This window comes from Archocentrus centrarchus, chromosome 20 (assembly GCF_007364275.1).
Source record: "Archocentrus centrarchus isolate MPI-CPG fArcCen1 chromosome 20, fArcCen1, whole genome shotgun sequence".
NCBI lineage: Eukaryota > Metazoa > Chordata > Actinopteri > Cichliformes > Cichlidae > Archocentrus > Archocentrus centrarchus.
Genome location: NC_044365.1, coordinates 11,879,495 through 11,893,674, shown reverse-complemented (window position 1 = coordinate 11,893,674; position 14,180 = coordinate 11,879,495). Strand labels below are relative to the sequence as shown.

General features: G+C 38.3%; 3 protein-coding genes across 4 annotated transcripts in view; 2 read left to right on the top strand and 1 right to left on the bottom strand.

Moving 5' to 3' along the window:
- nrp1a (neuropilin 1a) overlaps nucleotides 1-1,904 on the top strand; it is a 59,469-nt gene extending 57,565 nt beyond the window's left edge. Inside the window, 5 exon segments of the mRNA XM_030756483.1 lie at nucleotides 35-104; nucleotides 107-130; nucleotides 259-312; nucleotides 416-529; nucleotides 532-1,904. Coding sequence (XP_030612343.1) covers nucleotides 35-104; nucleotides 107-130; nucleotides 259-312; nucleotides 416-529; nucleotides 532-698 — 429 coding nt within the window. The 3' untranslated portion in view covers nucleotides 699-1,904.
- Nucleotides 1,905-7,679: 5,775 nt separating this feature from the next.
- Nucleotides 7,680-9,668, top strand: LOC115799683 (uncharacterized). Its single transcript, XM_030756936.1, has 2 exons — nucleotides 7,680-8,648; nucleotides 9,209-9,668. The coding sequence occupies exons 1-2, from the start codon at nucleotides 7,830-7,832 to the stop codon at nucleotides 9,542-9,544; spliced, it is 1,155 nt and encodes a 384-aa protein (XP_030612796.1). The 5' UTR covers nucleotides 7,680-7,829; the 3' UTR covers nucleotides 9,545-9,668.
- A 637-nt stretch (nucleotides 9,669-10,305) lies between these two features.
- On the bottom strand, nucleotides 10,306-13,850 carry LOC115799089 (uncharacterized). 2 transcript variants are annotated; one of them, XM_030756049.1, is made up of 3 exons: nucleotides 13,753-13,850; nucleotides 13,252-13,327; nucleotides 10,306-13,145 (listed from the first exon to the last, which is right to left on the bottom strand). In XM_030756049.1, the coding sequence occupies exon 3, from the start codon at nucleotides 13,097-13,099 to the stop codon at nucleotides 11,306-11,308; it is 1,794 nt and encodes a 597-aa protein (XP_030611909.1). In that variant the 5' UTR covers nucleotides 13,100-13,145; nucleotides 13,252-13,327; nucleotides 13,753-13,850; the 3' UTR covers nucleotides 10,306-11,305. The 2 variants fall into 2 exon arrangements, with proteins under 2 accessions (XP_030611909.1, XP_030611908.1); XM_030756048.1 differs by having other exon boundaries at nucleotides 10,306-13,123.
- Nucleotides 13,851-14,180: the final 330 nt, after the last annotated feature.

Below are 14,180 nucleotides of genomic sequence, written 5' to 3'. Positions count from 1 at the left end.
GCTCAGTCTGTGCTTTGTTTTTTTGTTTTTTCAGGTGGTGATCGAAGGTTCTGGTAGAGAGAAAGAGCTGGGAGACATTGCTGTGGATGACATTAAGGTTCTCAATGGCTCAGCATTGCAGACTGTAAAGGTGAATCTCTCAGTGTACATAGTCTCTATGCCTTCATTCAGTTTTTGAATTAAAATAGCATTACAGTATACAGATCTGTAGTTCATTGTCCTTTAGCATTGCATTTAATAAGGACTTTCTCTTTAAAGATCCTGACGTGCCCACTGAGCCAATGCTACCAGAGGATAACTTCAATGAAATCAGTAAGTCCTTTCACACGTAGGGTTTGATTTGCATTATAACCTTTCATCGTTTACTAAGTCTCACTTTTTTCCTTTTCTCTTCTGCTCTGTGTATTCCCTCCAGTTCCAGAAATCACAGAATATCCGGACTTTGTAGAGACCAACCAGATCAGTGGAGGCAGCATGCTGAAGACACTTGATCCCATCCTCATCACCATCATCGCCATGTCTGCCCTCGGGTCTTCCTGGGGGCCATCTGTGGTGTGGTCTTGTACTGCGCCTGCGCACACGGAGGCATGTCAGACAGGAACTTATCGGCTCTGGAGAACTATAACTTTGAGCTGGTGGATGGCGTCAAGCTAAAGAAAGACAAACTCAATGTACAGAGCTCATACTCAGAGGCGTGAGACAGGACTGGACGCATTCGCCTGACTGTACGATGGGCCGAGCTCGCACGAGACTGTCTGCAGGCATATTCTCTCGCTTGCCTTCAAGAGGCGGGCTCAAAAAGACTACCGACACCCTCAACTCACTGGATGAGGGACAGGTTCAGGAACCAACGGAGGTCTGGACTGATCCACGCTTTTCTCAGGAGCTGCAGTAAAAAAGAACCTACCAGTAAGGGGACACTGTGTACAAATAAAATACAGGAAAAAAAATATGTACAGATGATCCAGATGATATTTTAATTTTCTATTTTGATTTTCATTCATTTTACAATCGGATGCTGGTGTTGAGACCAATTATTAATAATGTTTAAAGTATTTATCGTTTTCTGGGAAAAGAAATGTCTTTTTATTATCAGTTCATAAAGGCTGTTGTTTCTTTTCACGTTTTGAAAGAGACGTATCGAAATCCTAAATGAACCATATCCGGTAAAACTGTAGATTTGCCCCATGGTGCGGCATACAGAGTGTGCTCTGACACATGTACCCTTTCCCCTTTGACCCCTATCACTCTAAAGTGAGGTCCCATTCATGGCAATGTATGGTTCTGACAGTGCCTTTAACACATTTTGGTTGGAATCCTCTGTTGATATTGGTGTTTTTTTGTTTTTTTACTGTACTTGGCTTAAGCTATAATGACAGGAAACAGGGGCACATAACCTTATAAATACCTGCAAAACAGGATGAGAGTTTATTACGGCGCTTTGGGTTTTTTTTGTGTTTGTTTGTTTGTTTTCTGTCCAAAAACCACACTGTAATAAGTTTTAATATATTTTATTGCCCTTTTTAAAGAAAGTAAAAAGGAAAAAGCTGCAGTATCCCTTTTGTCATGGGTTTGTGTGTGTGTAAATACAATCTTCTGGACTGTTTTGTGGAAGGTGCAGTGTTTCGTTTTAGTTGCTCAGGCAAGCACGATTCGTGTGATACTGATGTTCCAGCGACTTCAATGTGCATTCAAGCCCTCTGTCATCAGAACGTCCACTTCTCAAAAAAAGAAAAAAAAAAAAACAGAGAGAGGGAGGAACTCTTAGCACTCTTTCTCTGCTAATCTCTTCATAATCACATCATATCTCTGCTGTGAGTTTAACTGGTCACTGTTACATTTTCCAGCGCTTCAAACATACTCATGACAATGGCAGAGGAGGTGGTAAAAAATATTAAACGCCTGCCAACATATATATATATATATATATATATATATATATATATATATATATATATATATATATATATATATATATATATATATATATAAGTACACCAATCCTCTTTGCTTTATCTAAAACCTGGACTTTCTTGTCACCTCCAAACTTCACTGTGGATTGTTCACTGAAGAAGTGCTATCTGGACAATGCAGCTTGAATGCACTTTGTCTCTGATTCCCTTAAAAAGAGGGGGTAAACACGCTAACTGACGAATGGTGCTATCAGTAATTTAGCCAGACACGTGTCTCATGATAAACCCAGTTTGTATTGTCCACATGCTGTAGTGTAGCTTGAGCCCCCTTTGGGGCTGCAAAGAGTTTTTACGTGTTTCACGTGTAGCAGCCATAATGTTGTGATGTCAGAGCTGATGTCAAAAAGGACAGGACACTGGTACAGCGGGGGTGGGGGGGGAGAATCGAGCAGCATCACCTGAATCAGGTCACCCCGGCCTCCCTCCATGGCTTTACCAAAGGATGGTCGCCCCTTCAAGTCGCAAAAGAACTGAGTACTTGCGTTGCTCTGTCTGAGACCCCAGGAAGAAAACCAAAAGGGGTCTGGCGGGACATTTGTAGAGAACAGCAACATGTTTGTTTTTCGGTCTCTTTTTTAAGCTTAAAAGAAGTGAAATGTCACCCAGATGTGAACTCTTCAACTCTCTCGAGACTCTTTGTATGAGGTCAACAGTATCAGGACGCCGGGGCCCACGGGGCCCTGAACTGAGTGGTTTTCCGCACCACAGTCAAAACAATCAAAAAACTCGATCCTGAGAAGCGTGACGTCTTTTACATCGATGTGCTTTGTACGTTGTGCCGTGGTGAACACACATCCTAAGCTTGTTCATTTCAGACTGGACGACCCCTCTCTCCTCAGCTTCTACACCGTCCCGGCCGTGCTTTCAGCTATAGAGCGCTGTAGCTGCAGCAGCTCGAGAGAAAGGATACTGTAGCGTGGACTCAAACGAAATAATGTTGAACTGACAAATATATTTAAGAGGTTATGTGTTTATAGCATTCATTTGCAAAAAAAAAAAAAAAAAAAAAAGACAAACCGAAGAAAGTCAAAAACACCTGTTTTCATTTCCTTTTCATTTTTATATATATATATAAATATATATAGTTTCAGATTATGTGATATAATTCTGAAATGTAAAAATTATTGAGATGTTTTCATTATTGAAAAAAGCAGACTAGATTTTTCCAACTGTAATGCCCCCCCCCACACACACGCACATTTACATGGCATATTAACGCTTCGTTTTGTACTGTCATTCAGAATTTTGTGCAGAATTTTTCTTTCTTTCTTTTTTTTTTTTTTTTTACAAGAAGAAGAAATTAAGACTTTTATTTTCAGTACTGCTTCTGTAATTTACTGTTGTGAGGGGAAGGGGGGGGTGGGGTGGGGGAGAATAAACAGCAAAGGCCTTAAAAAAAACAGAAAAGGGAACATGTGAGTTGTGATTGAGATTTTGAGTTCCAGTCGCAGATCTACATCACGGCCCTGCTGTAAAGGGTTAACCAGCAGCCTCACAAGCAAGCGGCTCTTTGCAACTTTTGCTTGAAAGTAATGTGAAAGCACTATGGAGGCAAGGCAGCGATGTAAGCAAGAACATTTTGTCTGGTCTCTGTCTCATCGCCACCGCTTTCCAAAGACACAATAATAATAAAAAAGCATCTTCATATGAAGGAGGCTGAACATTTATTTGTTAAGCAGTTTGACACCGAGTCTGACACTGAGTAATGACAGGTGAATATTAATCCCCTGATCCCAGATCAGAAGTCTCTAATGTGAGTTTCTAACTTAAGGAAGTCGTTAACAGCGGTGAAACTGGTGGCACAGTAAAGGGTGGGTGCTGACCACTAATGGGAAGCTGATGTGAGTTGGGCTCAGTCGCTCAGCTGGATTTTTATGCTGGTCTATCATTAGATGAAACTGCATTTTCACTGTTTTTTTTTTTTTAGTTATTTTTTAACAGAGGCCAAATCTGTTTGCAGCTTATTTTGACAGGACAGGAAATGAGACCGAAAACGGCACCGCAATGGCAGCTTGTTCGCCCACAGCTTCATTATCAGTTTAATTTTAGAGATAGAAGTACAGCGTGCCAGCAATTACTTGAGCAATGGCTATACACATCTTCAAAAAAAAAAAAAAAAGATAGGCTGGACCTCATCATCATGAACAAGCAAATTAGAGTCCTAACATCTTTTGGCTGCTGCATCTTTCACACACTATTAACTCCAAGCGATTTTAAAGCATGTAAAACCAACACCATCTCTTGTTTTATCTCTCCTAAGACTGCTGCAAACCAATAAGCTTGCAAAGTGGTATTTAGCATTAATTAATGAATCAGTCAGTCAAGTGCGAAAGAGACAGAGTATCATCAATCACTTATTTGTGGAGCACAATTGATGGAGAATTCTAGCTTCTAGTGACCTACATCACAATTAGAAAGTGGCTGATATGGATTGCCTTTGTTTAGCTGTACTGCTTTGGACTTTAAAGTCACCTTTTAAAAGGCTTTACACTGCTGCTGCTTTGTTAATGTGTTATCTACTAATTCTTTAGTCTTTAATAGGATCAATTCTGGGGATTATTAAAAATCTCTTTTGTGTTTAGCCTTTCTGTTCTACAACAGCGCAGTCGCTCTTGTCTAATGGACCACCAAATCTGCAGCAATGAGCGTTAATAACCCCTTAATAAAAGGTTGTTTGTTTATCACTTACTAAGAGTGAATCTGTTCTGTAGCTATAATGTCTGTAAGTAGCTCATGAATAGATTCTGGTTTGGATGCTGTGCAGCAACCAAACCAGAATCTTTCCAGGTCAGAAGCCGTTTCTCCAGGTCAAACACAACTAAGAGCTAAAAAGGCAAAGCCACTTCTAGATATTTTAAAATGTTTGACTTGGTCATTTGTAAAGGCTGTTTAGCAGATGAGAAAATGTAGCATCATAACCGCAGCATCAGTTAACATCACACAAAGGCTGAGGTCTGAAACTTGTAGTTTTATATTTTGCCACTGGGTGGCTCTGTAGAGTAATATTGATTTCCTTAATCTGCATCATAATTCCTGATAGTTTGTTAAATAAAAGGAACATTATTACGAAACATTCTCTGCTGCATTACTCTGGAGCATTCCAGTAAATGTGTAAATGCTTGGTTGTTGTACTTTTTTCTTTGTGTTTTTATATCGTTTAGAGAAATTACATAAAATGTTTGGATACCATTTTAGTAGACGAGAAATAATTGTGAAAATATAACTATAGTGACTCATGTAAAGCAATAGTAGTAACTGTACTGTGATATCTCAGCGTGACTGTGGCTGACTTCCACGTGCTGCTGGTGCACAGTCTGTACTGGTGCAGTTAAATAGAACATGGTTAGTTATCAGTATTACCTGCGCTTTAACTGTTATGAAAAGTGGAAGTTTCTCCGGTCATGAAGGCCTCTCACTGTTTTGTCATCTCGCGGTCGTTTGCAGGAAAGTGCCTGTAGTGGAGGGTCTTAATTTGTTACGCACGTTTGTCAGGTTCCCATGCAGTAGCCAAATCACACCACAGGGGGGCTCTAGAATCCACTGAAGTAGTCTACAGACAGTCATACAGGGCACTTCAGCATTCAATAAGGCCGCATCACTTTTAGAGTATTAGCTGGTATAGCCTACATATAGACACTCACTGTCCACTTCATTAGGAACACATTTTAAGAACCTAGTTGTGCACTTAGCATTTCCTTTGTTCTTCATGGCGCAGGTTCAACAAGTTGCTGGAAACATTCCTCTGAGATTTTGTTCCATATTGATATGAGAACATCACACAGTTGCTGCACATCCATGATTTGACTCTCTGATTCCACAACATGTCAAAGGTGCTCTATTAGACTGAGATCTGGTGACTGTGGAGGCCTTTTGAGTATAGTGAACTCAGTGTCATGGTCAAGAAATCAGTTTGAGATGATTTGAGCTTTGTGACATGGACACGTGATCCTGCTGAGCACAGAGATCAAAAGATGGTTCCACTGTGAATGGATGGACAAGGTCAACAAAAGTAACTACTCAGGGAGGCTGTGGTATTTAAATGATGCCCAGCAGGTACTAAGGAGCCCAAATTGTGCCAAAAAAAAAAGTATTCTGCATACCTTGCTTATAAGTGGTTATTAAAGTTACTGCTGCCTTCTGATGAGGAAGGTAATCTAGGCCGACTATAGTTATTATTTTAATTACACAATCTTGATTAAACATAATCCTTTACTACCCAACCCCAGTTCTGTGCATATTACAACAATTAAAACCTGCATTTTCTTTATGTGTGGATATTCAAGGGTCATCATACTTTACTGGGTTTATTGGGTATTTACATGCTGCTATTTTCACCACTCAGTAAGTTGACGTCAAATGATGAAACAGGAAGATGGTCAACTCTGCACCATTTGGGTCACTGTGGGAACAACCACTGTGTTTCATATCTCTTCTGCCAGGATGTGTCAACTATTTAGCTGTCTTTAGGACAGTGTGCTATCACTCCCCTTCCTGCTAACCAAAAAAATGCCTTTTTTTGGGCATGTTTGCTCACTTCCAGGAATGTCTCCATTCTTACTTCTCCGGTGTGATTCATATCAACAAAACTACCACTTCATTGGAAACTTCAGCATTTTGGGGGGTTTTCTGGAAGGATATGAGCCCTTCTGTGAATTATAACATTTGTGCTTGTTATGCGTCAAAACACCACATTTCACCTTTTTAATCTACTGTGAGAAATAATTTTAAAAAGAGAACGAAATAAGTGTAGTTTCTATCAACCTGAAGCAGATCATTTCCACTATCTCCAGTGGTCTGCTGGAGATAAAGAGCCACATTCCCTTGTAAACACTCCCAGGAGACCAAACAGGATTTGAGGATCTTCCGGCCCAAATAGTTTGTTTTCCTTCACTTTTTTTCCCACTACGTTCACTAGTGCTCAGCCAGCAATAACATTACACTAAACTTAAAGCAAATAAATAGCTGACTGGGGTGTTTTTTTTTTTTTTTTTTTTTTTTTTTTTTTTTTTTTTACTAAAACTCAAACCAAAAAAAAAAAAAAAAAGAAAACGAAAAGAAAAAAGTAGAGGTGGTGGCTCATTTTGTGTTTATAGCCTCTAATGCCTCTAAAAAGAATATAAAACCTTATATATGCATTGTGGTTATTAAAAAAAATATTACACGTTTTTAAAATTGAACTGTAATTTCAAGTTTTCCAGTAACCTTCGGTGATATAACAACAAATGAGGAAGGTGCTTTTATTCTTTCTTTTTTAAAAATATTATATATTATATAACTCAACTGGGTTAACTTATTAACTTATTTTGTAGTTAATTACACACTTAAAGATTACGAGTGAAGAAAAAAAGTGTTAAGCTGTCAGTGTACAATGAGGTTTGTTCAACAACAGTTATGTTCTAGTAATAACTGCGTTTCTGCCTTTATAGTGTGCGATACACTGTGATGAGGATGGTGCTGATGCTGATGACAGACGTGCACTTAATTGGAGTTACGGATTGATTTAGTGTTATATGGAAGCTCGTTTCCGCCACTAAAAAAAAAAAAATCGCCATCCATAACTCAAAATTTTGAGTTATTAACTCAAAATTTTGAGTTAATAACTCGAAATTTCAAGAAAATAACTCAAAATTTTGAGTTATTAACTCGAAATTTTGAGTTATTAACTCGAAATTTCAAGAAAATAACTCAAAATTTCGAGTTAATAACTCGAAATTTTGAGTTAATAACTCGAAATTTCGAGTTAGCAAAGCCAATCAAGATGCGTGGTGATGGTACGTCATTTCCTTGTTACGGAAATAAAACCCGGAAGACACCAGTTATCAATGCTACAGCTAAGCTACCAGTACAGATCCGATCATGAATGAGCAAATTGCTAAGTACTTTCAGCGAGGATTTACAAACGATGAAATCCTTGCGTTATTAGCTGAATCACATGGCATCATTATCAGCAAACGCACCCTCGAAAGGATCTTACACAAGAACAGACTTTGGCGCAGAAAGAACAAAACTGAGGTGGAAGAGGTGGCGGCTTTTATACAAGCGCAACTGGAAAACTCAGGTCAGTCACATGGATATCGCTGGATGCACCAGAAGTGTTGGATGAATGGAATTGTGACTGACAGAGAAACAGTTCGTCTTCTGCTCCGTTTACTCGACGGTGAAGGTGTGGATTTAAGGTCCCGTAGACGACTGCGGAGGCGAGTGTATCATAGCAGAGGCCCCAACTATGTGTGGCACATCGACGGATACGATAAGCTTAAGCCATTTGGAATTGCAATAAGTGGATGTATTGACGGCTTCTCAAGGAGCGTTATATGGCTTGAAGCTTACAAGACAAATAATGACCCCAGAGTGATTGCTGGTTACTACATGGATGCCGTGATTCAACATGGTGGATGCCCTGATCGAGTGAGATTAGATTTAGGAACAGAAAACGTCCATGTGGCCCAGATGCAAAGGTTTTTACATTTTTCAGACAGTGATTCAGAAACTGATCATGTCACTTTTGGAGCAAGTACAGGAAATCAGCGTGTTGAAAGATGGTGGCTAATCTTACGAAGTCAGTGTGTCCAGTACTGGATCGACCTGTTTGACAAACTAAGAGAGGATGGACACTTCTCAGACTCGTTCTTGGACAAATCATTGGTCCAGTTCTGCTTTCTTCACATTATACAGGTGAGTTTACCTACTGATATCTGTTGTAACTGACTGTTTTAGCAGCATACATGGCCTTTGGCATATTGCTGAAATACTGTATACATTAAAGTACACATGAAAATTATAGTTTTAAATCTGATCTCTTTTTTTCAGATAAATATATTAAAATGAATATCAAGGTACACATATTACAAATTCATTATGTGGGTTTATATGTGTCTCTGAAATTGATCATTTATAGTGGGCCAAAACTAATAAATAAATAAGAATTCAAATCCCCATATTATACATATACAGTTTTAGCTAAAAATAAATTAAAATGCATACATCATGATCTAAGCCACAACTGTGCCTATGTATATACATTAACATGTTGTGCATTGTACTGTGTATAACTGCATGTGACAAATAAACACTATCTTAATCTTAATCTTAAAAATAGTGAAATTAGAACAAAGTTTGCATTACAAAGGTACAATAATGGTGTCACGTAATCTAACATAATTTATGCAGAAGTTAGTTGTTTTTTGTACAGGTTTAAATTAAAAATGTTACTTGTGTGTATTTTTGTCATCAAGGAGGAATTAAACGAAGTTGCTTTGGCTTGGAACGACCACAGAATACGCCCAGTCCACAACTCCCGCAGTCCTCATGGTCGACCGTCTTTTATGTATGCCCTCCCAGACATCTATGGAGCGAGAGACTGTCTCCAGCATGTCAATATGGAGAAAGTTGAAGCCTGCCTTGAAGAATGTGTGTTCAAAGACTTTCCATGTGATGAGGATGTCTTTCATCTCTGTGTAGAACTGATGGCTGAACATGCTCTGGGCTTCACAAATGATGTGTTTGATACAGTGGATCTGTATGTACAACTAAGGCAGCTCATGCTTGCTCAGTTGGAGACATTGCCTTAAAGGTTATACCTATTTATGCATTTGACAGAGCTGTTGAAAGCACATGTCCTTTAACCTTTGTGCTTCCTTAGGAACAGTTAGTCCTCTGGCTTAGAAGAATAAAAATTAAAAAAAAAAAAGTAATTCACACTGTATAGTATATAGAGTATAGTGTATAGTGTGAATTACTTTTTTTTTTTTATTCTTCTTATTTATATGTGTGTGTATATATGGTTGCAGGTACAAAATACATTTCACTGTGCATTGTACTGTGTATAACTGTGCATGTGACAAATAAACACTATCTTAATCTTAATCTAGTCTTTTTTTTTTTGTTGTTATTTCTACAGTAATTGTTGTCTGCACAAAGAGAACATCCCAGTTTTTTCATGTACAAAGGCTTAAATCTTACACATGCTGCCTGTCAAACCTGGTATTTGGAGATCATTAAGGTAAAGTGATATGTCTCATGGTGGATTTATGATTTTAGCTTTCTGAAGATATTTTTTTTAATCCTTGTTCACTTGTATCTCATTTTTGATGTCTCTTAATTTTATTTTTTTCTGATAATGTTAAATTACTAATTTGGTTGTCTAGATTTTTTTATATAGAAAATCTAGCTTATAGATGAGCTTAACTAAGCAAGGTGATGATTGTCTGTCCAAAAATATATATAAAAATGAACTGAGCTCTGTCATTGTAGTCTCCTTGAATACTTTATTATAATACACAAATCTCAAAAACAGGGACACTTAGCAATTAACATTTAATCCAGAGCAGTAAGTTAAAAAAAAAGTGACTACACAAATCAAAAATGTGCAAAACTTGTAAAATATCAAAGAATTTAAGATAAGAACAGGTAAAATGGCAAGATTTTACAAAGATGTCCTAAACTTTCTGAAATAAGAACATAGTGGCCTAAAATTCTATGAACCAAAAACATTAAGGTTTAAAGCTGAAAAAATATTGGGGAAAAAAGTTAATAAGAAAAATCAGTCATGCAGTGCAATGAAAGAAGGGAGAAACAAGACTTTTATCCCTCCTGATACATCAAGAAACAACCCCCAGCTGAGCACTTGTTGATTTCACTTAAGTCCAAAATAAAAATATATCAATTATGCTTTATGGCCACTCATTTTAGCAACATAGTCACCATAACCCAGATGGCTGAATAGAGGTGCACAAAAAATAACTATTGAATTACTGGCATATAATATAAAACTGAACTTGTAAACATTAAAACTTGTGCATTATAATAGAACATGTTAGATATATTAACTATATTACTGCAGGGGTCTCAAACTGTAACTTCTGAGGAGCCACTATAATCTCACTTTATAACATTAGATAACTAAACTGTCAGATTTAAATTAAGTTTTTCCTTCTTTTTTTGGATTGAGTATGGCTAATGAAATTATAGAAAAAATTTATAAATGTGTAAAGATACTTTGATTTTTAACTTGGTATGCGCAGATGCTGAATGAGGCAATAGGAATTTTTATAAAAAGGCCTCCAGGCTGCCACTTTGACACCTCTGCAGAAGTGCATTAATCAAGTGTTTTCAAAACATATTGCCGTGTAATAAGAACACACACAAATAAATTCAAGTCTCTAATTTTGTACCTCAAGTTGAATTCAATTAGTGTTTCACCAATAACTTTCTCAGGAATCAGTTTTGAAACATGTGATTCACATTGTAACAGTTCTGTTTTAGTGCACAACTCAAATACAATCTCTTGTACAAATCTGTGGGTCCAGATCCAGTGTTTGTGAATTAAAGTATTAGATAATGTCCATGACCCACACATTGGATTCCAACACTCTGTTCATCTCAGAACTAAAATCAGGATAGCTGTCATAATTTATTGACAGCTCCAGTACACATCCACATGTGTGTGCCACAGGTCGCCTCTGGAAACCTTCAAGTTCGTTAAATGCAACAATGATGTTCTTTCCAAGATATAAGTCTGAACCTGTGCAAAACCTAAGGAACAAGCACAAATGTTGCTTCTCAACATTCTTCACATATGTAGTTAGGTATTTCTGAATAACCTTCTGATGGGTCGTCATTGTTTCAGGAAAAGTGAAACACCCGAGAACCTTTCTCACATTTGGTTGGAGGGCTTCATATACTGAAGACAGATCACAAAGGCTTTCACCTGCAGTGCTGAGTGTTTTCGCCCACTGTTCGATGACATAGGCAGGCTCTTGGACAAGTGTTTTGTGTGCAAGCTCCATTAGGACTTCGGTAGCATTGCAGGCTGTTGGCATCCTTCTGCAGCTCTGGTTATCAAGTATGTCTACAAGTTCTTCTTGGTCCACACTGCTAAAATCTGACTGCCACGCCTCTAACACTGTACGCTCAGATTCAGGCATGAACTTGAGAAAATTCTCCACAATATCACTCTTCACATATCCAAAGGCAGCTTGTTCCAGAATGGCAGGGGCAATTTTCACAGGGAGATATTTCTCTGTGGCCCATCCAAATGCAATGATTCTGCCCACACTCTCCCACTCCTGCTGCCCAAAATCATGCCTTAAGAAGGGCACTTTGTAAGCAGTTCCAGTGGTGCACTGGTCATAGAATTCCTTCCAGAATTCTGAAAGACAGTCTCTTACAACTCCTCCATGATCATAAGCTTTTTCAGGTGTTCCATCAGGCAGTACAAGCTGGATTTTAATGTCAACATCTTCGAGATCATTAGCACTAAAATGTGAAATGAGCTCTGGCATTACCTGCCCTCTGTGAACGACTAGTACTCTTTTCATTCTCTCACTGGTTGGGCCAGGTTGTGGAGTTAAAACCAGGGTGTCGTCCAAATTTATTGACTCACTGTCAGAGACGGGTCCAACAAAAACAATGTCACTGCTGTAAGAAGAGTTATCACTTACAGCCTGCATGGAAGAGAGTGAAAGGTTATTGTCTGTAGTGTCTACAGTTTGTGTCACATCAGGGCTGACTTGTTCAAAAGGAGCAAATGAAGAAACTGTAGCAACAGTAAAAGAAGAGGAGTTTTGGTCTTGAGAAGATGATTGCAAACCTGGGCTGCTTTGGGTTTTTTTTGTGGTCAGGTAAAACCTAAGGATATTTAGTTTTGTAACATTGTACATTTCTCCAACTGTTAATCCACCATCAACTGTCATCTCTTGATAATCCTTTAGATCACATTCAAAATCTGTTAAGGGCCCCCGAACATTTCCTCCATTTGGAAAGAACAGATCTTTTGCAACCTGTAATATGTCACTTTTCTTAGCGTCCTTGCAAATTACCATTTTTCTTGTCCCTCCTCCTCGTCTAGCTCTAACCTGCTTGAAAACATCAGCATCTTCATCATAATGCATCCATCCTATTTCTATTTTTCTCTTTGTCTTCAGAGCATTTCTTTTATGGGTTGGTTCTGAATGTTCTTGCGCTGTGCTGCTGCCATCTTCAGATGTTTTTCTTTTGGACAATTTGGTTTTCAGACGTTCAAAAAGCGTCGACTTTCGGCTGTTGCCCTGCCGTCTGCAAAATCCAAATACTGCAAGGCGATCACCATATGATGGTAGATAAGTCTTCAGCTCCTCATCTGACATCAGATTTATAACACTGGCATCGATCTACAGAGGGAAAAATAATTCACTTTCACACACACACACACACACACACATATATATATTTGAAAATACAATTATATATTGAATGAAAAAAGTAGTATTTAAAAGAAAAAAAAATTAGAATTATGTACCTTCTCATTCTCCAGGGTTTGTATTATTTCCTCAGAGACTTCTCTTCGTCTCAAGAAGTCAGTCAGGTCTTCCATGCTGTAAACAAGTATGTACAAATGATCACTTATGAATCCACCATATGATCATCAAGTCTCGGTGTCTAGTGTACTTAATGTAGTTGAGAAGCTTGTAATATAACTTCCTGGGTAATATACCTTCCCTGCAATTAAACACTAATCAGTGGTTCTCAAATTGTGGGGCGAAATGTCATGACAGGTGGGATGCGAATGACCTGGGAGAAAAGTCATGCGGAACATACGTTGAACATCTGATTTATTTTCACAGCGGAACGAGGAAACGTTAGCAGCTACGTTAGCACGGCGACTAGCCAAGCCAAGCTGTGCACATAGTGCCGTCATGCCGCCACTTCAACATCGACCCCCAGACCGATCTTAGCGTGTGGTGTTAAAATATTTCATATAAGTGAGGCATAACGGAAAAAATCTGCACTGATTACATACCTTTTAGATAGTTACCACTCGTTAGACTACATCTCTACCTGAAAACCCTGGCGACAATGCAGCAGTCTCTACCCGAGTGCGGCTGTGCCCTGTGCTTCCGGTAACAAGGAAATGACGTTCCTGCATCCGTTCCTGCATCCTGATTGGCTGTGCTAACTCGAAATTTCAAGTTAATATCGCCATCTGTAACTCGAAATTTCGAGTTAATAACTTGAAATTTCGAGTTATTTTCTCGAAATTTTGAGTTAATAACTCGAAATTTTGAGTTATTAACTCGAAATTTCGAGTTATTTTCTCGAAATTTCGAGTTATTTTCTCGAAATTTCGAGTTAATAACTCAAAATTTTGCGTTACGGATGGCGATTTTTTTTTTTTAGTGGCGGAAACGAGCTTCCATAGTGTTAAATAGATACATTGTATAAATGTGA